The sequence below is a fragment of the Leptinotarsa decemlineata genome, unplaced genomic scaffold (assembly GCF_025532065.1).
Source record: "Leptinotarsa decemlineata unplaced genomic scaffold, Ldec_3_MD MMD2_tig00000008_RagTag_RagTag, whole genome shotgun sequence".
Classification (NCBI taxonomy): Eukaryota; Metazoa; Arthropoda; class Insecta; order Coleoptera; family Chrysomelidae; genus Leptinotarsa; species Leptinotarsa decemlineata.
Window position 1 is genome coordinate 13,208,261 of NW_027412537.1, and position 24,042 is coordinate 13,232,302.

Below are 24,042 nucleotides of genomic sequence, written 5' to 3' on the forward strand. Positions count from 1 at the left end.
ATTGACAATGTTTCGTGGTGTATTTCATCAGTTCGGACTTAAATAAATTGATTTAAAATTCCTAAAAGAAACTTTGGAAAATCAAAAATATTATCCGAAAAATAACAATTTTATTGAACAAAAAACTGAAATTACAAAGAAATAACATACAAGCAACAACCAAAAAATTAAAAAAATGGAAATAATAATACAAGCTGAAAATAAAAAAATAAAAAAAATATTATGAAGAAGAAATGAAAATTAAAAATTGAAAGTTTCGATTGTTAGTATCCACAATCGTCTTCTGGTGATAACTGTTATCACCCAGTTTTTTAATAATTTTTAGGTGTTGCTTGTATTTTATTTTATAGTCATTTCAATTTTTTGCTCAATATAATTATTTTTCATCTAATCTTTTTTATTTTTACAGATTATTTCAGATATTTCAAATCAATTTATATCATATTAGACAAAGGAGCTCCAAACTAATGAAATGCACAATCGATGATGTTTCTAAGAGAAACGGTTGTTGCAGATGAACGTTTCCAGTTTCTATGCGGAAAAAACATCTGAGTGTGGTCTACATATGTTTCTGAAAGTTTTTAATGATATTTTCAAGATTTCTTTATTCATTCGGTAGTTTTTTGTTTCGTAATTCAAATATAAATAGACAAGACAGTTCATTTTTTATATATTCACTGATTTGACAGCGATTCAATCTAATCCTTTTTGTTTCAGGTCAGTATGTGGGATCAGAAAGAATGGTGTTTAGGTACGTACTATACGATTCCATCAAAGCTGTGAAATTGCCCGTCAATTCCTCAAAGAATCTCTTCAACTAACTATTCGCAAATGTGTTGTTAACGGTCCTTGATTAGTATGTGCTTTCCAGCGAAAAATCGAAATCACGGTGATCCATATCTCGCGTTTTGCTTCGCGAAGTACCGTTTAATTCCGATATGTAAAATATTATGTAATTACACGAAATTAAAGTCCAATTCGTACCAGCGATGGTTCACGCAAAGGTATATTCAGATATCGATTATGCAAAGCTGAACATGCTAAAAGAAAATAAGCTCAGTTTTTATTTCGTTTTTTCACTTCTATAGTGCAGGTAGACATGAATATTTGGTATATTTCCATCTGGGACAGATAAAAGAAAAATGAAGTATGAGAAAATAGAATTAAAATTGAAGGGGTTATATTTTTAGGAGTGATTAATTTTTGGGAAAGAAAGTTTTTAGCTTTCTACTACTCCATCTTGATACAAAAAAAGGATGAGGGAATCTTCCAAAGAAAGGAAGGAAGTAATCAATTTGAAAATAAGTAACTCTATACATGGATGTGTAGATCATGCAAAGAAGTAACTTTCAGACACAACCTGAAAGAAAGTCCTTCTGAAACAGCTTCTTTCACATAAACATTGAATTACACGAAAGAAAAAAATTCTAAACAAATACTTCTATATGAACACTGAATTATACAGAAGATACTTTTCACTACTCAGTTTGTATTTCAAACATTGTTGTGGAATAAAAATTAGATATCATTCACATGAGTTCTACTTCAAATGAATGGTAACAAATTGCACTTACATGGAACACTGTCATCCTCACTGGTATACATCGATGTTTCGCCTTAAGACACTTGCCCTAAGGCTCTTCAGTACCAAATTGGATAGCATTATAGAAAATACACACACTTCATTCATGAATTACGATTTTTAATGTCACGGAATAAGCTTGATCTGCTTATGTCATCGATGACATCGTAATGACATTCATTCGCCTATTTCATTCAATCCCAGCCAAGAGGAATCTTATTTGAATTGAAGGGGTCATACTTTTAGGAGTGATTAATTTTTGGGAAGATTCCCTCATCTTTTTTTGTATCAAGATGGAATAGTAGAAAGTCAAAAACTTTCTTTCCCTATAGAATTAAAACTTCCTATATTTTTTTACCACGTGTAATTGTAACTAGCGTTACTCCAGTTTCGTCTTGCAAGGACATTTTCAAACGAATACAATAAATTGAAATGATTAACAATGTATATCCTTATACAGTGTGTCGGCAAAGTATGGAATAAATTCGATATTTCCAAAACCAAAGGTCATAAAAACCTAAAATACGACGACTTTTAATTTTAATATTCTACATTTTACAACAAAATTTCATTCATCGGTAATTTTTTTAAATGCATCACCCTGTATTTGGTGCCAGTTTTAGATAATCCGTAACGAGCTGATTCCGAAAAGGTATGATACTTGGGGTCTAACGGACATAATTTGAAAGATGTGCGCTTAGAAAATAAATTTTATTGATATCTTATAAAAGTAGAAATTATAAATCATTTTATATTTTTTTCTAATGAATAATTTATCAATGGAAAAGTAATCCAGTAATAAATACACGACTTTATTTCAAATGTTCGAACTGTAGTCCTTGCTATAGTTAACAGTAACCGTGCTAACAAGTATTTCGTAGTGCTTTCAAAAAACTACGCGCCTAGTTTTTTTTTTTTAATGTCATTATTTCGATTGACGTTCAGTAACTGTTAAATAGGACAGTAGTTGTATTAATTCGTGAATTTTCTGTAGTATTGCTTCGAATTACTTTGAAATAGTAATCAATTCAAGTGTATAGCAAAGAATTGAAATACTAATGACGATTGGCTATGGAGACAGATCGCGAACTCAGATGGAAGTGTGTAACTTATTTAATGAGAATTATCCAAAAAGATGCATAAAGCAGTCATGATTGAAAAGAAATTTCGAGAAACTGGTAGAGTTGAAAATTCACGCGAATCAGGTCGCGCTTTTGTGAATGATGATACAAAACCTGATGTTCTACTTGCTTTTGAAGAAGATGTGCACACTTCTGTTCGTAATTAGTCGTGATTTCGATGTCAGTAAAACAACTGCACACAAAGTATTAAATTTGGAAAAATGGCATCTCTTCAAAATCGAACTTCTACGGGAATTAAACAAGGATGATCCAGATAGAAGAATAGAATTTCGTGAAGCCATGACGGATAACTGTCACCGAGACCGACTTCTCGTAAAAAATATATATTTTTTTTATTAAGCCACTTTTACATTAAATGGTGTGGTCAATCGTCAGAATTGTAGGTACTGGACCAAAGAAAACCCCCACTGGATGCGTGAGCATCATACACAATACCTGCAAAAGGTAAATGTATGGGCTGGCATTGTAAGAAACATTTTCATCGGACCCTACTTTTCCGACGGTACTTAAGACGGGCACATACCTTCAGTTTTCAAGGGGATACCTTGTACCTACTTTGATTAACTTATTCCCAAGTAGAATCAATCCTGGAAGTTTTGATGAAAGTTTATGGTTTCAGCAGGATGGTGTGCCTCCACATTATGCTATATATGGTATCTCGACCAAATGTTTACAAACCGATGGATTGGTAGGCGTGGACATATTGAATGGCCAGCGAGGTCGCCAGACTTAAATCCGTTGGATTACTTTATGTTTGACCATCTGAAGAATGTTGTTTATAAAACGAAACCAGCAAATATTCAAGAATTAAAAGAGATAATTCGAACAGAAATAAACAATATTTCTCAAGAAACCATAAACAAGGTTCAACAAGAATTTATTCAACGTTTAGGTTACTGTCAGATACAGCAAGGACTACAGTTGAACATTTGAACATTTGAAATAAAGTCATGTATTTATAACTGGATTACTTTCCCATTGTTAAATGAATCATTAGAAAAATAATATAAAATAATTAATTAATTTCTACTTTTATTGAATATCAATAAAATTTATTTTCCAAGCGCACATCTTTCAAATTTTGTTCGTTAGACCACAAGTATCATACCATTTCGGAATCAGCTCGTTACGGATTATATACAACAATACAGGGTGTTGCATTTAAAAAATTACTGATGACGGCATCACAATGATATGTATCACCCTGTATAATTAAATATTTCATCAAATGTAAAATATTAAAATTAAAAATCGACATATTTAAGGTTTTTGTAAAACGACCATTGGTTTTGGAAATATCGAATTTATTCCATACTTTGCGGACACACTGTATACCTTCAAAACAACTGTCAGACGGTCCTTAATGACTTTATTACCTGAATATCGTTTACCTGTGAGAATGTGATTTCTTGATACAAAATATGAGTAGTCAATTAGTTATCATATTCCTCATTCTTTATTATGTCGCTGATTTAAACATAATGCTAGTTGGTACTTAGATTATATATAAAAAAGTACTATGTACAGAGTGCCACACTGAAATTACTATATACAGGATGTCACAATTCTAAATAAATCAACTGAAAATGCGAATCAAAATATAACTCGATTAACAAGTATGTTTCATCCGGAGCAGTCTCCTTCAATTGATTTTTGAAAATTAGGGTTAACTTAAAATCATATGGATTTGATACTAGTAGCCCCATATGTGTGTTTGCCTACGAACTTCATAGCCCTCCTAATATATCAGGGTCCGCCAAATAACTTTTTTTTAATACTATTAAAAAAAAACTACTGAATATTTTCTCAAATTTCTTTTTTTATTTAAAAGTACAATCCTTCCGGTTGATAATGGAAAATAATTTCATTAAAATGGCTGCCTCGGCTGGCCATGCAGTAGGCTACACGATCGGTCCAATTTTTAAGCACATTAAGTTCAATGGGTAGCTGATTATATAAGCGTGCAATGTTAGCAGAAAAAGATCCTCGAAAAAGAGAAGTTTTATGTTTAGGTGCAGTCAAAAGATGTTTGAAACTCAAATTTAGATTATGTATATCGCTTCTAAAGGACAGTTTCGTGAATAGGTAGGCAGGTTTCCCAGTGGATATGACCTTATGGAATAAACTAGCAGTATTTAGTGTGCGCCTAGCATCAATTTCCAATCACCCGAGTTGTTCTCATTATTGAGACACATGCTCACGTCTCCTTACGCCTGTGACTATCCTTATGCTCGAATTCAGCAGTTTTTGAAGTCTCTGCCTATCAGCTTTCAAGAGTCCTGGGCTATAAACAGTATCAGCATAGTTGACATGAGATAGTACCAGAGCGTCGCAGCGTAATATTTTTTTTTGTTCAAAAGATTTTTACTACAGTATACTAATTTTAGATTCATATAACCCTTCCTAAGAATTTGAGAAATATGTGAAGGCTTAAATTTTTCGTGACGTCACTTTTTGGTAATTGAACCCCATCGATGGAAATGTTCTTTCCATTTGGCCTACCGAAGAACATGACACAAGATTTAGATGGGTTCACAGAGAGACAATATTTACTTGATTCAGTTATCAGAGAGAGCAGGTCATGACTCATTTGTTTGAGCGCAATACTGAGTGAATTTTCATCGAATTGTGAATACAACTGTGTATCGTCGGCGTAACAATGCATGGAAGTGTGAAGAAGGCAGTGTGAGAACTGATAAGTATATAAAACAAAGAGAAGTGGGCCTAAAATCGATCATTGAGGGGCCCCATTATTTATTTTTTATTATTGAGTATGACACACTCAGAACGGTTCAGCAGATAATTTCCAAGCAGATTGACCACGCTATAGACCCATTATGTTGTGATTAATCCAGTTACTCTGCTTGTAAATATCTTTTCCGCCGCTAATAACCATGAGGTTGATGCTGTTATTTCTAAATTTTCAGAGTTATCATATCTTTTCTTTGACGGCGAAATTCGCAAAACAATGCCCCTATTTCCGTTCCCGATTCATCATCGAAAGCTGAGTTTATTGATAAAGTTTCACAATCTCTGTCGCTGAAGTTAATGCCCGTAGTTTCAAAAATTCCAAACGGAATGGGAAGAAAGTTCAACTTTATTGACGCACAGCTATCGCATCGGTGCCAAATTGCAAAAACTTCAAATTTAAGTGCATTACGTGATTGATTTAAATAAGGGGAGATTTGGCTTCGGAAATTCGACGTCGTCTTATGAGATATTCTGCTGACACACACGATAGAACCGGCGTTCAGATTAGTTTCAATATACATTTCAGGATTTTCTCGCCGGAGTTTAGTCTTGTCGGAAATTTAATTTTCCATTCTGACGTTATATGTGTTCGAAAATAGTTGTCGGTGTGCACTAAATTGGGTAGACCATTTTAATACGGTTTTATGTCTTGTAAGCTTCAGTAGTGTCGTCAATGTTACCCTGGGAATGTTGAAAAATATTGTGTTTCGGCGTGGTACACGGGGTCTGTTGAAAAAATGAAGTGAATTTCCATGTTTCTTCAAAAATATTTATTCATTCATATCTATTTTGCCCCTTCAAAAAAAAGTTATTTGGCGGACCCTGATATATTAGGAGGGCTATGAAGTTCGTAGGCAAACACACAGATGGGGTTACTAGTATTAAATCCATATGATTTTTAGTCAACCCTAATCTTCAAAAAACAATTGAAGGAGACTGCTCCGGATGAATAATACTTGTTAATCGAGTTATATTTTGATTCGCATTTTCAGTTGATTTATTTAGAATTGTGACATCCTGTATATAGTAATTTTAGTGTGGCACTCTGTACATAGTACTTTTTTATATATAATCTAAGTACCAACTAGCATTATGTTTAAATCAGCGACAGAATACAGAATGGGGAATATGATTACTAATTGACTACTTATATTTTGTAACAAGAAATCACATTCTCACAGGTAAACGATATTCAGGTAATAAAGTCATTAAGGACCGTCTGACAGTTGTTTTGAAGGTATACAGTGTGACCGCAAAGTATGGAATAAATACGATATTTCCAAAACCAAAGGTCGTTTTACAAAAACCTGAAATATGTCGATTTGTAATTTTATTATTTTACATTTTACGAAAAATGTAATTATACAGGGTGATACATATTATTGTGATGACGTCATCAGTAATTTTTTTAAATGCAACACCCTGTATTGATTTATATAATCCGTAACGAGCTGATTCCGAAATGGTATGATAATTGGGGTCTAACGAACAGAATTTGAAAGATGTGCGCTTAGAAAATAAATTTTATTGATATCTAATAAAAGTAGAAAATAATTAATTATTTTATATTAATTTTCTAATGATTCATTTAACAATGGGAAAGTAATCCAGTAATAAATACATGACCTTACTTTAAATTTTCGAACTGTAGTCCTTGCTGTATTTGACAGTAACCTAAACGTTGAATAAATTCTTGTTGAGCCTTGTTTATGGTTTCTTTAGAAATAGTGTTCATTTCTGTTCGAATTCTCTCTTTTAATTCTTGAATATTTGCTGGTTTAGTTTTATAAACAACATTCTTCAGATGGTCCCACATGAAGTAATCCAACGGACTTAAGTCTGGCGACCTAGCTGGCCATTCAATATGTCCACGTCTACCAATCCATCGGATTGTAAACATTTGGTCGAGATACCATCGAACATATATAGCATAATGTAGAGGCACACCATCCTGCTGAAACCATAAACTTTCATCAAAACTTCCAGTATTGGTTCTACTGGGGAATAAATTGATTAAAGTAGGTACAAGATATCCCCTTAGAAACTGAAGGTATGTGCCCGTGTAAAGTACCGTCGAAAAAGTAGGGTCAGATGATGCTGTTTTGCGGGTATTGTGTATGATGCTCACGCATCCAGTGGGGGTTTTCTTTGGTCCAGTACCTACAATTCTGACAGTTGACCCCACCATTCAATGATAAAGTTTGTGTCGTCCACACAGCTATTCGGTTTTTCTCTTCTCAATCCTCACCAAACGCCATCCTTTCACGGGGCTCTTCAATCTTATGGGGGTGAATCCGGTAATATGGTGGCTGTTCTGGAAGGAATCCAGCAGCTTCAGGGTATACTTAGGGGCGGAACTCCATATATAATCTGTTCAAAATCTGTTTTTCCGTTAATCAGTTGTCGCCCCCATACGAGCAACAACCCTTAAAAGTTCAGAAACTTGTGCGAGCTAAGGACAGATAAATTCTCTCGAGAAAAATATCTAGTCGAGGCGTGAATCGAACCCACGACCTTTCTATCGTGAGTCGGGCGCACTACCACCGCGGCCAATTACACAACAATAATAATAATAATGTTTATTTCATGAGATTGAATACATATTTATATAAACAAGAAGAAATGCACAAATAAACATGACTAGCTACTGAAGCTCATAGAGCTTGTGTATGACAAAAACAACTGAAAAAAAATACTTTAAGACGTGTTGATTGATGTCAGTTGAGATGGAAAAATAAATAAAAATATGGACATGAATCAGTGAAGAAACAACATTACAAACTAAACTATCGGTCATAACATTCATCATTCATATAGCATATACGTAGAATAATTGAAAGTCAAATGTCTTATATTTCATTCAATGTTATATAATATTTATTTATATTCTTAATAATAATAGAGTTCATTGTATAAGTTTGAGAATGTCCATATAGGACGAAATTGCAGTAACGTTAGTTACAAATAAAAGTGGTAAAAAACATAGAAATTTTCATTTCTCTTTTCATTATGATCTCCTATTACGTAGTAACGGCTACATCCATCAATTAGTGTAGATCATGAATTGTAAAATAATTTCCATTTATAGGTACTTGTAAATATTTACATTTTTTTTTGTGAGAACATGTGCTTTTTCTGTCTGTATCACTACTTCATTTTTTTTCGTTCCAATATTTCATTTATCTTACCTATTGTTATATCAGTTAGCCTTAATTTCAGTTCTTTTTTAAATCTGTTATCACTTGTAATAGACTTTATTTCAAATGTAACTTCTGTATAGGCAATAGGGCACACGTATGTGAGAAATCTTTGATTTCGAGATGTGCTTACTTTAAGAATCCTAAACGATTTTTGTTTGAATCTGGTATTGTACAAGTGATTCTCAGACAATAATTTTGCTTCATATCTTCTACGATACATTGCAAGACTTAGAAAATATAGATGTCTACATGTAACAAATTTAGATTCTGTGAAAAGTGTTTCAGACGGGTAGGTAGGTATAGTCTCTATTGAAAATAATTTTAATGAGAAATTTTTGAATAACATTGATAACCCTGGGATGATTATCAGTAATACTTCCCCACACAATTATACCATAGTTGATATGGGAATGTACTAGACTGAAATATAATGTTCATAGCTGTGCTATGTCAAAAATCTTTTTGAAAAACTTGAATTTGTTCAGTAGAAACCTTATTTTATTCGCAACATATTTTGCGTGCTTAGTCCATCCTTCATTTTTATTATGCCAAGATATTTTATATATTCTTTCATATTTATAATCGTTGTGTCATTGTCATAATGGATTTCCAACGAAGTATAATTTGGCCCCTTGTTGCTGAAATAAGTGAAAGGTACAAAGTGAGTTTTTTTTGTATTGATTGTCAGCAACCTGCTCTTAAACCTACTGACAATTTTTATGAAATCTGCCTCAACCTTGTCCTTCAATTCTTTCCAAGTTTCAGCGTGATATAGTACGGCTGTGTCATCAACGAAACTAGCAATGGTACCTTCTGAATTGACCCTAAACAAATCATTCAAGTAGATATCAAATAGGAGAGGCCCCAATACCCTTCCTTGGAGGACTCCATATTCTATTGTACAGTAAGAAATAAGTGTTTCATTTATTTTGACGCACTGTTTCCTATCAGAAAGATAGCTTTCAAATAATTTCAGCGATATGAGAACAATACTTTGAAGAAGGTCTGCTATTCAAAAATTTCAGTCATGTTTATCCTAAATGATTTCATTCTGAAATCATAAAGAACATTAAACAGAAGGTTACATTCAGAAAAAAATTCAGGAAATTTAGACGTGATGAGGATAGATTTGAATTCCAACATTTGCGTGCTTTGATTAAAAGCCAAATAAAAACCGCACATGATAACTATCTTGCAAACATACAAACAATGTTGTCTAGAGATCCTAGCAGATTCTGGTCATATGTTCACTCTAAGAATAACAGCACAAGAATACCAGGATCAGTAACCTACTTAGGAAACAAACTCGAAAATCCTTAAGATATTGTTGATGCCTTCAGTAATTTTTTCAGTGAGGCGTATTCAAAATCTGGCTCACTTTTGAACAAAATCGGTACAGTGAATAATACTGTTCATATTCATTTTTAACCCATTCACCCCATTCAAGAAAATGAGGTTGTATCTGCAACTAAAAAACTAAAGGACAAACTGACATCAGGCCCAGATATGATCCCATCATTTTTGTTGAAGGATTGTGCTGGAGCATTGACAAAACCTTCAACGAGAATTTTTAATTCATGTCTGACATCTGGAACATTCCCAGATATTTGGAAATTAGCTAAAGTATGTCCTGTATACAAAAGTGGTGAAAAATCATATATGAGAATTACAGACCCATATCTATTTTATGTATGTTTTATAAAATTTTTGAGATTATTTTATATTATCGCATATACGCTTCTGTTCAACGGCAACTATCTCAATATCAACATGGATTTGTTACTAAGCGTTCTACTGTTACAAATCTAGTCATTATTCAATTTATTGCCGAGGCATTAGATAACAATGGCCAAGTTGATGTTACGCAAATAATAAACTTCTTTCCCCAAATCAACACGGATTTACTAGAAGTAAAAGCACAGAGACAGCACTTTACCAATTTAACGACCATAATAAATGCACTCGATGGCAAATTAAATATTTGCAGTTTGTTCATAGACTTTTCAAAAGCATTTGATTATGTGAACCACGATCTGCTACTACGGAAATTGCAAAGATATGGTGTGAGGGGTGTTGCCTTGAATTTGATGAGGTCTTATTTAGAAAACAGAGTTCAAGCGTCAAGATTGGTGATAAAGTTAGCAATTTGGCAAATATCAAACATGGGTTACCTCAGGGTTCAATTCTTGGGCCTTTACTATTCCTGATATATGCAAATGATTTGATGAGTTATTTTCATGAAATGACGACAGTTCAATTAATAACATATGCGGACGACACAAACTTTATCATCAAAGCACAAGATGCATCAAATTTAGTACATCGTACCCAAATTGTGTATGAAAAGGTGCAAACATGGGCAAAAAATAATCACCTTGAACTCAACATATCTAAAACCACGCTAATGAAATTCACAATGAGCAATGTTCAAGAAAATTTTTTATACATATATAAACGAAGATCGACAAATTGAATCTTGTGCAACCACCAAAATGCTAGGTCTAACTCTTGATTATAAACTTACTTGGACTCCTCACATAGATACTCTCTGTAATAAACTAATAAAGAACTGTTATGCTCTCAGGTTCATGGCTAATTTCTGTAGTGAAAAAGTCTTATTAAGTTTGTACTATGCGACTATAAACTGCCATTTAAGATACGGAATCTTGAATTGGGGTACAAGCTCTTCTGCTAAAAGAGTGTTTATTCTCCAAAAAAGAGACGTCAGAATTTTAGCTGGTATAGGGTGGAGAGACTCATGTAGAAACGTTTTCAAAAACCATGGAATACTTACAGTTGCCGGTTTGTATATCTATGAGTTATGTAGTTATGTTTACATGAAAAAACTTATATTTCCAACCCAGCAACATCGATATATAATACGTAATAGAGATTTTCTGATGCCCAACACTCACAGAACGACCTTATTCCAAAAAAGTTTCCTTTATCTCGGCCCGAAATTCTTCAATAAGCTGGATGACTCAGTGAAGAACTCACCTACGTTGAAAAGCTTCAAGTATAGATTGAAAAACATTTTACTTGAGAAAAATTTCTACTCACTTGATGACTTCTGAGTATTTTCTCACGAATGTATGTAAATATATATATATATATATATATATATATATATATATATATATATATATATATATATATATATGATGTGTTGTTTTTCCGGGTGTTCATCCGTTGTGTACTATTCGATAGTCGACGTTTCGCCATCATCTCAGATGGCATTATCAAGACGAGTTACTGCTTCGCTTCGAGAGGTGTAACTCGTCTTGATAATGCCATCTGAGATGATGGCGAAACGTCGACTATCGAATAGTACATAACGGATGAACACCCGGAAAAACAACACATCATATTCTACCATCCGTGAAAACCTACATTGATATATATATATATATATATATATATATATATATATATATATATATATATATATATATATATATATATATATATATATATATATAGAAAATATTTTGTTCACACACCGGGAATGTTTATCCTTTTCCACTTTCGAAAGTAACTGCTTCACTTCAAAAATACTTCGGTTATAGCGTAGAAGACAAGAGTCCAAATAACACCCTTTCAATTCGAGTTGAAAACCATAAACACCTAGCCAGATAGCACGCTTCGTTTACTTCGCCTCTCGGAAGACGATCCTTCAAAATTCTCATGTGAGCCGCTCGCAGAAACTTCAGCCGACTACATATTTCATGAACGGAGTCATAACCTGGCTTCTTTACGGTCCCCGCAAACAAAGCGATGGCCGTATCATACGGAATATCAAACGCGATGGAAGCCACTTGTCAGGGAAGCTTCACGGCGAGAAAAAATCGTGGGAATCGATTCGTTTCTCATGACGTGGGCGTTAGGAATTTTGATTTAAGGTATAAAATAAATATAGTTTAAGAAACTAAAAAACACGCTTTTAAAGAACATGGAACTAAAAAGTTGAAAATATTTTTTCCAAATAAGCTTAAAACAATAACGCACGCTTGATATAACAAATGTTTTTTTTTGCTGGTATCTTTTTGGCAACAATGTTTTTGACAGATCACGCGTGAATCGTGCCTTGTGTCATTGTCAAACTTATTCAGTTTGGTCTATAATTTAACCATGAATCGACTTACGAATGAACAACGCTTGCAAATTATTGAATTTTATTATCAGAATTCATGCTCGGTGAAGAAACTGCATCGTGCACTTCTTCCAATTTATGGGCAGTTTCGTAGGCCTACTGAGGGAGCTATTGGAAAACTTGTGACTGAATTTCGAACCCAGTTTACATTATTGGACATTAAACCACCAACACGCATACGTAGAGTGCGGCTGTATCCGCCAGAGTTCGTGATGACCGTGAAATGTTTATTCGCGCCGTTCGCAGCAATTGGGCCTTTGTTACGTGGAAAATTTTGCGAAATGATTTGGATGTAAAACCTTATAAGATACAGCTGGTGCAGGAATTGAAGCCACACAACCTCCCACAACGTCTAACATAGGTGCATAGGCGCTGGCAAAGTTGGAGGAAGATACACATTCTTATCGAAAAATTGTGTTCAGCGACGAGACTCATTTCTGGTTGAATGGATACGTTAACAAGCAAAATTGCCACATATGGAGTGAAGACCAGCCACAAGCATTGCAAAAGCTACCGATGCATCCCGAAAAAGTCACTGTTTGGTGTGGATTATGGGTTGGTGGCATCATCGGGCCATACTTCTTTAAAGACGACAATGGCCGGAACGTTACTGTGAATGGCGAGCGCTACCGTGTGACGATTGACAACTTTTTGTTGTTCGAAATGGAAGAATTGGACATGCCTGACATGTGGTTTCAACAAGACGGTGCCACATGTCACACGGCACGCGAAACAATGGCCCAATTAAGAGCCGGATTCGGTAAATAGTTTATCTCACGTTTGGGGTCCGTCACTTGGCCGCCTAGATCATGTGATTTAACGCATTTGGATTATTTTTTTGGGGTCATGTTAAGGCTCATGTCTACAGGGATAAATCAGCAACGACTGACGCTCTGGAAGCCAATATTAAAGCATTTATACGTGAAATTTTGCGTGAAACATTTATACGTGTTGTTTTGAAAATCAAATCCTATACCTCTTAAAAAATCACCCGTTATAAAAAATATGGCAAAAGCGCCCACGCTTTTTTCGTTCGTTATTGTTTTAAGCTTATTTGAAAAAAAATTAACCTTTTAGTTCGATGTTCTTCAAAAGCGTTTTTTAGTTTTTTTAACTATATTTATTTTTCATTTTTTAGTTTCGTATGCTATAAAAGCGTGTTTTTCAGTTTCTTTAAACTATATTTATTTTATCTAAACTTTGGGATCAATCAGTGGTATATTGTTCAGAAAAATGACCATTGATATTTTCCGATTCCAGAGAGGGAGTCTGAAAATCAGCTTCCAAGCCCAAGGAAAAAGTAAGAGAATTTATTATTATTAACGCTTGAGAAAGCTATTGAATAGCGAAACACGTGTCGCGGTTTTAGTGAAACCCTCTATAGTGAAAATCCTACAATAAACTATATTAATTGATTTTAATATAGATTTTCATCAAGTATCGGCCAGTTCAATTCAATTAAGTTGGCCTTACTTTTTCTTTATAGAAATTCGCAGGAGAAAATGTGGAATTCGATCCTCGTAATATTATATGAGCCATGCATCAAATATGGTGCCAAATCTAATTACTTTTTGGATAAATATAATGATTTTTCAATAAATCTAGTGACTCTTTGGGTCAATCTAGTAACTTTTTTGAGATATTCAGTAGCATTTCTATGCATCTAATGAGTTTTTGGAAAGGTCAGTGACAACATCAACATGATGAACCTGCTTTTTCCTTAAGGTGATTCACATGGGAAAATGGTTTTTTTGTCCTCGTAGCTGCATAGCATATCTACTTGTGTTAAATAAACAAAAAACATCAGACCAAATTCTCACAGAAATTGATAAGGATTCCAAATATAATTTTCAGTTCATATCGAATCAAAACAAATTATCATCTATAGTTATACCAAAGTTATCATACGAAAAACTCCACACCCTGTACTCTCTGTTTCCAGTTTAGGAACGTAGTGAACTTGTAAAAAATAATTTCACTATTCTCAGTTATTATATTGTCTATACGAAGTCAATTCGAACATCCAAATGAAAGACTAATGTACTGAGCCTGATAAATGTACTAGTTAATACCATATAAAACTTCCCGCATAAAAAAATGAATAGACCTCGTAATTATACCACGCCGCTCGTGCCATTCAAAGAATCTGCCGACATTCGGTAACTATTTGGTTTTCATGCCATTCGAATAGACTTCTTATATGCTATACAGGATATTTTATAGATGTTCAAATAAAGTTTTCATAATTCCGAAGAATCATCTTAATTTCCGCACAAACGAAGCATCAGGTCTGCAATAGAAACGTTTTGTATCCGACAAAATTGCAGAAATGCGACGTCGGATCTCTGGTAATAACACTCGGAGCAGATTCAATTTGCAATATAGTCGTTGAAGTGGGAAGTCCTCCGTCATTATACAATGCAATCTCATCGTCTTTCGTATTGGAAATGTTTGTCTCGAAAACAAACTCGGTATGAATATATATTTGATTCGTATTATCCGGAATCGATTGTGACGGTCTCTTCATTTTCATCAAGTTATACTCGTACTCCCTCAGAATAGAATAGCATAGAAAAGAATCACGAACCATTTTCATCTGGTTTTGTTCTTAGATCATGTTCCATAGTACAATTTATGAATCATTTTTTTACCTCACCTGTGACAATATCTTTTTTTCTGTGACGGGAAAAAAGTTTGACATTTTGTCTCTGATAACAGGTAACAAAATGTCACTTTTTATGAAATAACTTTTTTCCCCGGGAAAAAAATGAGTAATTTTTTCACGGATATCCCATCCTTCATCAAATTTGTCCATAAAGTGATTAATATGGCCCCTTATAGCATGTAATTTGAATGAATATTTTCGAGGATATAACAGATTCAAAATGCAGGCACAGTGGTTGCGGCGGTACCGGGTCAGTTATACACTGCGGTTCACATGTATTTTTAATAAATTAATTTTTAGCGTTATTACGTACTATGTGAAAAAAACTTGAAACAGGTAGATTTTCATTCTTAAATTGACAATTTACTGTATGAAAATATTACCACCCCTTCTGAATTATAAGCAACTCCTCGAAAATTTTAAATAGCAAAGTGGGTCGTGTGGCATCTTGTTGGAAAGGGATTTTAGTCCTCTGTTCAACAATATAAAGTTTTTTTAAGTTTGGTGCAATCATAACTGAGAGAATTAATTTCTACAATTAAATTAAACGTTCAAAATGTTCAGTATAATATTTGTGGGCGTATTAAATTTAATTATGGCTCATTTGTCCGAGACTCAAAGAATAGATATTTTAATTACGATTGGTTATGGTAATAAAACAAAAACTCAAAAGGAGATTTGTGAAATTTTCAATAATAAATACCCTGGTCAACACGTGTCGCAGTCTACAGTTAGCAAAATTGAAAAAAAGTTTCGTGAAACTGGACATATAAAAAATATTGGAAAATGTTCAATTTACTGATGAAAAAAATTAGATGTACTTCTAGAACTTGCTGCTGACAATGATGTAAGTAAATCAACTATTTTGAGAGTTTTGCATAAAGAAAAATACCACCCTTACAAAGTTCATTTGTTTCAGGAGTTAATCGAAGATGATCTTGATAGAAGGCAAGAATTCTGTGAATTGATGATGGAGAGAATGAACGCAGATTTGCAGTTCATACACAAAATAGTGTTTTCTGATGAAGCTACGTTTCATTTAAACGGAACAGTTTACAGACAGAACTGTAGATATTGGAGCAGAGATAATCCTCACTGGATGTGTGCGACTCACACTCAATATCCTAAAAAAGTCAATGTTTGGGCTGGTATCATTAACAATAAAACTATTGGGCCTTATTTTTTGAGGGCACTGTTAATGGTGAGGTTTATCTAGATTTTTTGATTAACTTTTTAGTGCCTACATTACAAATACATCATCCTTATGTTAATCATCCAAATGAGATAGATCGAACTATTTACTACCAACAAGACGGAGCTCCACTGCATTTTGCACGTTCAGTTAGAAATTAGTTAAACGAGGTTTTTCCCAATACGTGGATTGAAAGACGTGGAACGATCGAATGGCCGGCTAGATCCCCCGATTTGACTCCTCTCGATTACTTCTCATGGAGTTTTTTAAAATCTAAAGTATATTTTAAGAGACCAAACAATATTACTGATTTAAAAGTTACGATAACGGAAGAAATCAACAAAATAACCTCCGAGGTCACACAAAATGTGGTACAAGAATTCCAAAATCGCCTCGGTTATTGTCAAAAAGTTAATGGTGGTCATTTCAAACATTTAATTTAATTGTAAAGTACATTGAAAAATACATTCTGAATATTATGTGTCATTATTATCTTCCTTCTACGTAAAGTTTTGTGATACCTAGAGACATTATAAAAATTTTACATCCTAAAAATCAATTTTCTCAGTTATGATTGCACCAAACTTAAAAAACTGTATATTGCTGAACAGAGGACTAAAATCCCTTTCCAACAAGGTGCCACACGACCCCCTTTGCTATTTAAAATTTTCCTGAGGGTGCTTATAATTCAGAAGGAGTGCTGGAGGGGGATAATATTTTCATACTGTGAATTGTCAATTTAAGAATAAAAATCGACCTGTTTCAGGTTTTTTTCACATAGTACATAATAACGCTAAAAATGAATTTATTCCATGCATATGGACCGCACCGTATGTTGTTCTTTTCTGAAGAAAACATGTTTGTATTTTCTACTGACAAAAAAGCTGTGAACGTTGTATATATAGATATTCAGTAGTACATTTAGTATCAGCATTGCCCCCGTGCGGAGCTGGGACGCGTCGCTAGTTTGAAAATATAGTATCATTAAAAAAATTGAAAATTTTGGAGAAAGCCGTAAATCACCACATCCTTAAATATTTGGGAGGCTTTAGCATCTTGAGTGATCATCAATATGGCTTTCGGAAAAAAAGTTCAACAGGCGACCTTTTGTCGTATGTCACCCATATTTGGAAAAACCCAATCGGGAGTCGTGAGCTGTTGCGCTTGATATTTCCAAGGCCTTTGACCGTGTGTGGCATGAGGGTTCGCTGGCCAAACTTCAATGCTATATGGCTTGTCGGATCATTTTTGTGTGTGGCCTTCCAGCTTCCTGAGAGAACTTTCCCTGGAAGTGGCTAACGAAGGATATCTCTCGAATTCTTTCACCAGCAAGGCTGATGTTCTCCGGGGATTCATATTGTCTCCAACCCTCTTTTTATTGTATATCAACGACTTGTTGGGAAAAACCGATGCCACGAAAACCCAGGCAACGGTTTTTTCCAAAAATATGAATGTCTCCGAACCGGAGACAGGACAGACAAATCTGCTGCAAAACGTATCAAAAAAGCGGGGGTATATTTTCGATAAGTTTGTTGGGGGTTAAAATGGACACCAATATGTCTTAGCACAATCATGTCGCCGGAATTGCAAATTCTGCTCCTCAAAAGCTTGGAACACTGTTCCAAACTTGAAAACTGTACAAACCTCAGCATTTTTGATGCTTCACAAAGCTCAGATCAGACTTTCTATGCAGTATTATTCTCATTTATGATAGAGATAGAAACATCACTTGTAACCTTGATAGTCTGGTGTATCGAAGAAAGGTTGGAGATTTTTCAGTCTTCTACAGATACTTTCACGGGAGATGTTCAAGTGACTTGATTCCATCAAGAGCGGTACATATCAGAAATACGCGTTGGACTGTGGCTGCTCATCGTTTCGAGGTTCAACTCGGAACACCTCGAACTTCACTGTTTAAACAATTTCATTTGTAGAACTGCCTGTATGTGAAATAAACTTTCTGAAAACGTTTCTCCAAATGAATTCTCCATCAGCTATTCACATCCAACGTACTACTTTAGCACAGGCACCGCTCTTAGAACGCCTTAAAGATTTTTTTGTAGTGCTCGTATTTTGTCCATTAAAAATGTCACTAAGTTTCAATAATACATGTACTAAATTTATTTCAAATTACTTTGTGATCGTTCACACCTCCGCCAAAAACGTCTATGGGGCACCTTCGCCAAGATTTGTGTACTACACTATCACCAAAACCCCTCCGCCATAAGATAAACATAATTAATCGTTATAATTTTCAATATCTTTACTTTTATTTCAAGGTGGTCGACCGCAGGTTTTTAATCTACGAGAAGAAATTTTTGAAATTAATTTTATGAAAATATCAGGATAAAAAACGGGTATGAATAAATAATGAGTAGGACATACATACATACATATATAGACACAAAAATACACACACATATATATATATATATATATATATATATATATATATATATATATATATATATATATATATATATATATATATATATATATATATATATAGGGATATTTTTATAACATACTAAATATTTTAAAAATAAATGCATGAGGTCGTTTAATTTCGATTAAATTGGTGCAATCGACCACCCTGTAGATTTCTATGGGTAGAACAAAGCCTGCAAAAACAGTAACTAATCTTTTATCAAGTTTTTTACAAACTGTAGGTTTTCGGCTAAAATGAATAATCTGAAAGTGTCGAGTTTGTACATTCTATGCAGTTCTTGCTCAGCAATTAAACTGGAAATATATTGTGCTTTAACATGGAACGCCATCACTTACCATTGGCTGAGATGAATAGAGCTGTAGGGCTTCTTCAAGGTGGCATGCGACAAAATGATGTAGCTCTTCGTTTGGGGATCTCTCAAAGTGTTATCAGTCGATTGTGGCGGCGTTTCCGTGAAACTGGCAGTCCAGCCGAACAACATCCAGGGCGAGGACACGCTAAAACTGCTGTTCAAGACCGATTTTTGGTCTTAAACGCAAGAAGACAACCGACAATTACAGCACCTGAGTTGGTTAACGTGTTGCAGCAGACGCACCAAGTAACCATTGGTCGTGATACTGTCAGAAATCGACTGCATGAAGCAGATCTCCACAACAGAAGGCCACTTAGATGTCCACCTTTGTCGAGAGGCAATCGCGGTAGAAGATTAGAGTAGTGTCAAGAACATCAAAACTGGGATGCAAATGATTGGGCCACAGTTTTGTTTACAGACGAATCCAGATTTGGATTTCATCCAGATTCTCGTCGAGTAAGACTGTGGAGACGACCTGAAAATAATGAACGTTTGAGACACGTCCAGGAAGTCCACACATACAGAGGTGGGACAGTAATGCTATGGGGCGGAATCATGATCGGCGGCAGAACCGATCTCGTTTTTCCAAATCGCTCCCTCACAGCTCGACAGTACCTCGACACCATTCTTCTACCTATCGTCCGTCCGTTTGCTGGTGCTGTTGGTGAAAACTTCCACCTAATGCACGATAATGCTCGTCCACATGTCGCGCGTCTAGTGACTGACTGGCTCACCAACGAAGGAGTTGATGTATTGCCATGGCCAGCACAATCACCGGACCTGAATCCCATCGAGCATGTGTGGGACATGCTTCAACGAAGAATTACTCCGCATATGGGGAACATTCACACAACGTTTCAATTGAGAGAGCTTTTAATCGCTGAATGGGCAAATTTACCTCAACAAGACATTGACAATCTCATTTTGTCAATGCACGATAGATGAAGGGCCAGCGTGGAGGCCATACTTTGTACTGATTCCAATTTTTTTTGTATTATGATTTTTTTTCGGGGTGCCAAAGAAGAGCCATTTTTTTTAGTTTTGCTTATATGCGCACTCAGTATTTTTGACCATTTAATAAATTTTGTTGTAAGTTACATTCGTTTAATAATCACCCGTCAACTTTTTTTCCCTAAAGCGATCTAAAAAAAAATTATTGCCATTTTTAAAAATATCCCTAGACTTTTCCGACGTGTGTATATATGAAAAAATATGGAACTAAGTATAGTAATTATTTTTCATATCAATCCATTTGTTTATTTCCATTCTTGGCGTAGAATGAAGCCATTTATTGGGAATCTTCTGGAATGAACCTAGTGAATGGATTTGAGTGAGGTTTGTTGGTATTTTAAAGTATATTATGGGTCCTAGGTACGTAAAGTGTCTCTGCGATAATGTTTTTTCAACTTTTGGTATAGCAGTTGTTTTCGCTTCATTTCTTCTGTTGTATACATGATCTATTCGTTCAAAATCAGTTTTATTTTCATAAAAATGCAATATTATACTTTGGAAGTATAGAGCTTTACTCTCTTTATATAAAAGATATGAAGGATAATTGAAATTTTTATTATGGATTATTTTCAAGATCCACTTTTGGGTGACTTCTAGGTTTTTGAGGAAGTTGTTGGTTACTCCACTCATGCTAGAATGCCATAACTTATATGTGGTCTAACAAAAGAGTTTTACAGAATTTCCAATTGCTTTCGATCAAATACCTGTTTCAAGAACTTGAACATGAGAATCAATGATCTTATTTTTTTAACAATATGTTCAACGTGGTGATTCCATTTCAATTTGCTATCTATGAATATTCGAATGTATTTGATTTTATCTTTGGATTTAATTTCTATTTCCATATCACTCGTATTGATTTTCAAAGTTTTGTACATCGGCATGATTTTGGAATATTGTGCGAAAGGTATGAAAAAGTCTCAGCTGAATTTATCGTGAGAGTTCTACTGGCAAACCATTCGATAATATTTGGGAAGTCATTTTCGACGATGGTTTTCAATTCAGCCCATGTGTTCAAATGATAAATAACTACCGTGTCATCAGCAAAACTAACTATGTCACCAGATATATCAAGATTGAAAAGGTCATTTAGATGTATATTAAAAAGGATTGGACCGAGGACTGTTCCTTGTGGTACCCCGTATTCCATTTTTTTTGTTTGAGTTCATTGTCTCTCCAACCATGTCTTTATATCGCCTATTTTTTTAATAGTTTTCAAAAAGTTAATATGCGATTCCACGAAATCCAATTTTGTCTAGACATTTCAAAAGTTTCTCGTCACTAACAGTTTTAGATGCCTCAGCTAGGTCGACGAAAATGTATAGGGAAGGTCTAGTTTTATCTAAATTTTTGTAGATCTGTGTTGTTACATATGCCGTTGCATCTTCCGTCAACATACCCTCTCTAAACCCGAACTGTTTGTCTGATGGAATTTTGTGTTTATTTAAATAATTCATTATTCTTTCTTTTAAGATTTTCTCGAATATTTCAGCCAGATTGCTTGTGAGCAGTATAGAAATGAATTGAGCACTCCCATTAAAAGTTCACTGCCAATTTTCATGTATTATAGTCAGTCACTTCTGATTTATTCCATGTATAATTGTCAAAAATTAAAAATTATCACTGTGAAAGATTTGTTTGAAGCATTTCTCAAAATGAATCTACCACGTAATGATTCGGATATACGGGTGCCATTATTATTATTATTATTATCATTTTTTTTTCACCGTAGTGTATGTTGGTCAGACCCTATCCCCCGAAGCCCCGATACATTCGGGAGGGCGCGCCAGCATGATCAACCAATGACCACTCCCCACACCGTGGGGTAAGTGATCATTGGGTCCGAGAATCATGTGCCCTGAGCAAACGCAGTGAGCCAAGAATGACAGCCTTCTGCATCTGTGCGGCTAAGATTTCTGCCTTAGTGCGGCAAGCCGGTATGATTTTGAGATTCTAGAGTAGAGAAGACATCATTCCACCAAGGACTCCAACAATCAGAACGACCATCTTGACAGAGTGATCTGGATAGAGTCTGCGGAGTTCGAAGAGAAAATCTCGATATTTTATCCGTTTTTCCTCCTCTTTTCTGACGATATTCGTCTCGCCAGGAGCTGAAAACTCCACGATAAATATCGTTTTGGTCTGGTGGTCAAGAAGGACTACATCAGGCTTATTAGCTTGTATGAGCCTGAGGGTGGGGAATAATAATGATAATAATTATTATTATTAGTATTTGAAGTCGCATTTCAAACTTTTCCACTAACCTACATTACATCCGAAGTTGTTCTTGAATAAATACATGGATGACCGAAAAAAAACTGAACTCCTGAACGCTTTCGAACAATTAGAATATTCTCGAAATACTATCCCCCGAAAAAACCGCTCGGAGCGATCTCTGCTAACGAGCCGCGCACTTCAAACTTCTTTCTGCGAAATAGATCAGAACTTTAAATGACCGTGCTAGTTGGTAGTTGCCGAAATGCAAGAAACTCATTGTGTATTCTCGAGTAGCAGATATCCTCGAATCGGAATACGATGATGCGGGTTCAAATTCCCATCGTCTTCGGTATTATCGATTTCGGTATTTCTATGCGCTATGCGTCTTACCAAATCGCATTGGCGGGGGGATATGATGAACAAACGTGGCGTTGAAGCCAGGATGTCTTATTTTGATGAATTATACAGGGTATTTCATTCAGCGCTTCCTATCTTCGATTTGAAATGATTCTGGTCATTATTATGCATTGATCAAAGATGAAACGGACAGGTTTCACTGTTCTGGCGATGTCTTGAATTTATTGGAGCTTCTTGAGACACCCTACATTGTATTCTATGAAAAAGAGGAGTGGTGCTACAGGTTTATCCGGGTTTTCCTGCAGCTAAATCAAGGAGGTTGTAAGGTATTTCAAGAAATTACAGTTGCGTGCAAGACTGGATAATTTACTCCATTCCAACCACGAGGCGAAAATCAGTGGAATTCAAGTAAATGTTTTCAACGACATGACGATGACGTATCGTGATTTTGTACTAGGTTAAGAATTTTGGGGTCTAACTTACAAGGAAGACTTAGCAGGAGCTGATGCTGACGAGGAAGCTGGGATAAAAAGAAAAAATCGTGAACTTATCCTGAATCAATTCAAGGTGGGGCTGCGAAAGGACCTTATGAAAGAAACTGGCGTTTTATTGTTGAGTGGGAAAAATTTGGATTTGGAGAAGGCTGAGGAGTTGGTTGAATTACAGGAAACAACCCTGATGATGGTCCAAGGAAGATGTGCGAATTTGAAAATTCCGACAGTAGATAAGCAGGGCGAGTGCCAGGTCTGCAGTGGAAATTCTGAACATTTGTCTAGGGGGTTGAGGGTCGCCCGGGGCGCCAATTAATTTTTGTTGTTATTTCATATTTTGAAACAAAGTGTGGTGTGAGATATCATCAAATTTTCAATTCGTTTGAAAGACCTATTGATGTTATTATGTGTGGAATAATTCATCGTTGAAATGTCAGTCACGGAGTGAATCCGAAACGTTTGATTTTTTATCACACTAGCGCA

General features: G+C 34.9%; 1 protein-coding gene across 1 annotated transcript in view; it reads left to right on the forward strand.

Moving 5' to 3' along the window:
- Positions 1-725: 725 nt before the first annotated feature.
- Positions 726-24,042, forward strand: part of LOC111510325 (E3 ubiquitin-protein ligase MIB1) — a 262,969-nt gene continuing 239,652 nt past the window's right edge. The window contains exon 1 of the mRNA XM_074171102.1: positions 726-751. Coding sequence (XP_074027203.1) covers positions 741-751 — 11 coding nt within the window. The 5' untranslated portion in view covers positions 726-740. The remainder of the gene's footprint in view (positions 752-24,042) is intronic.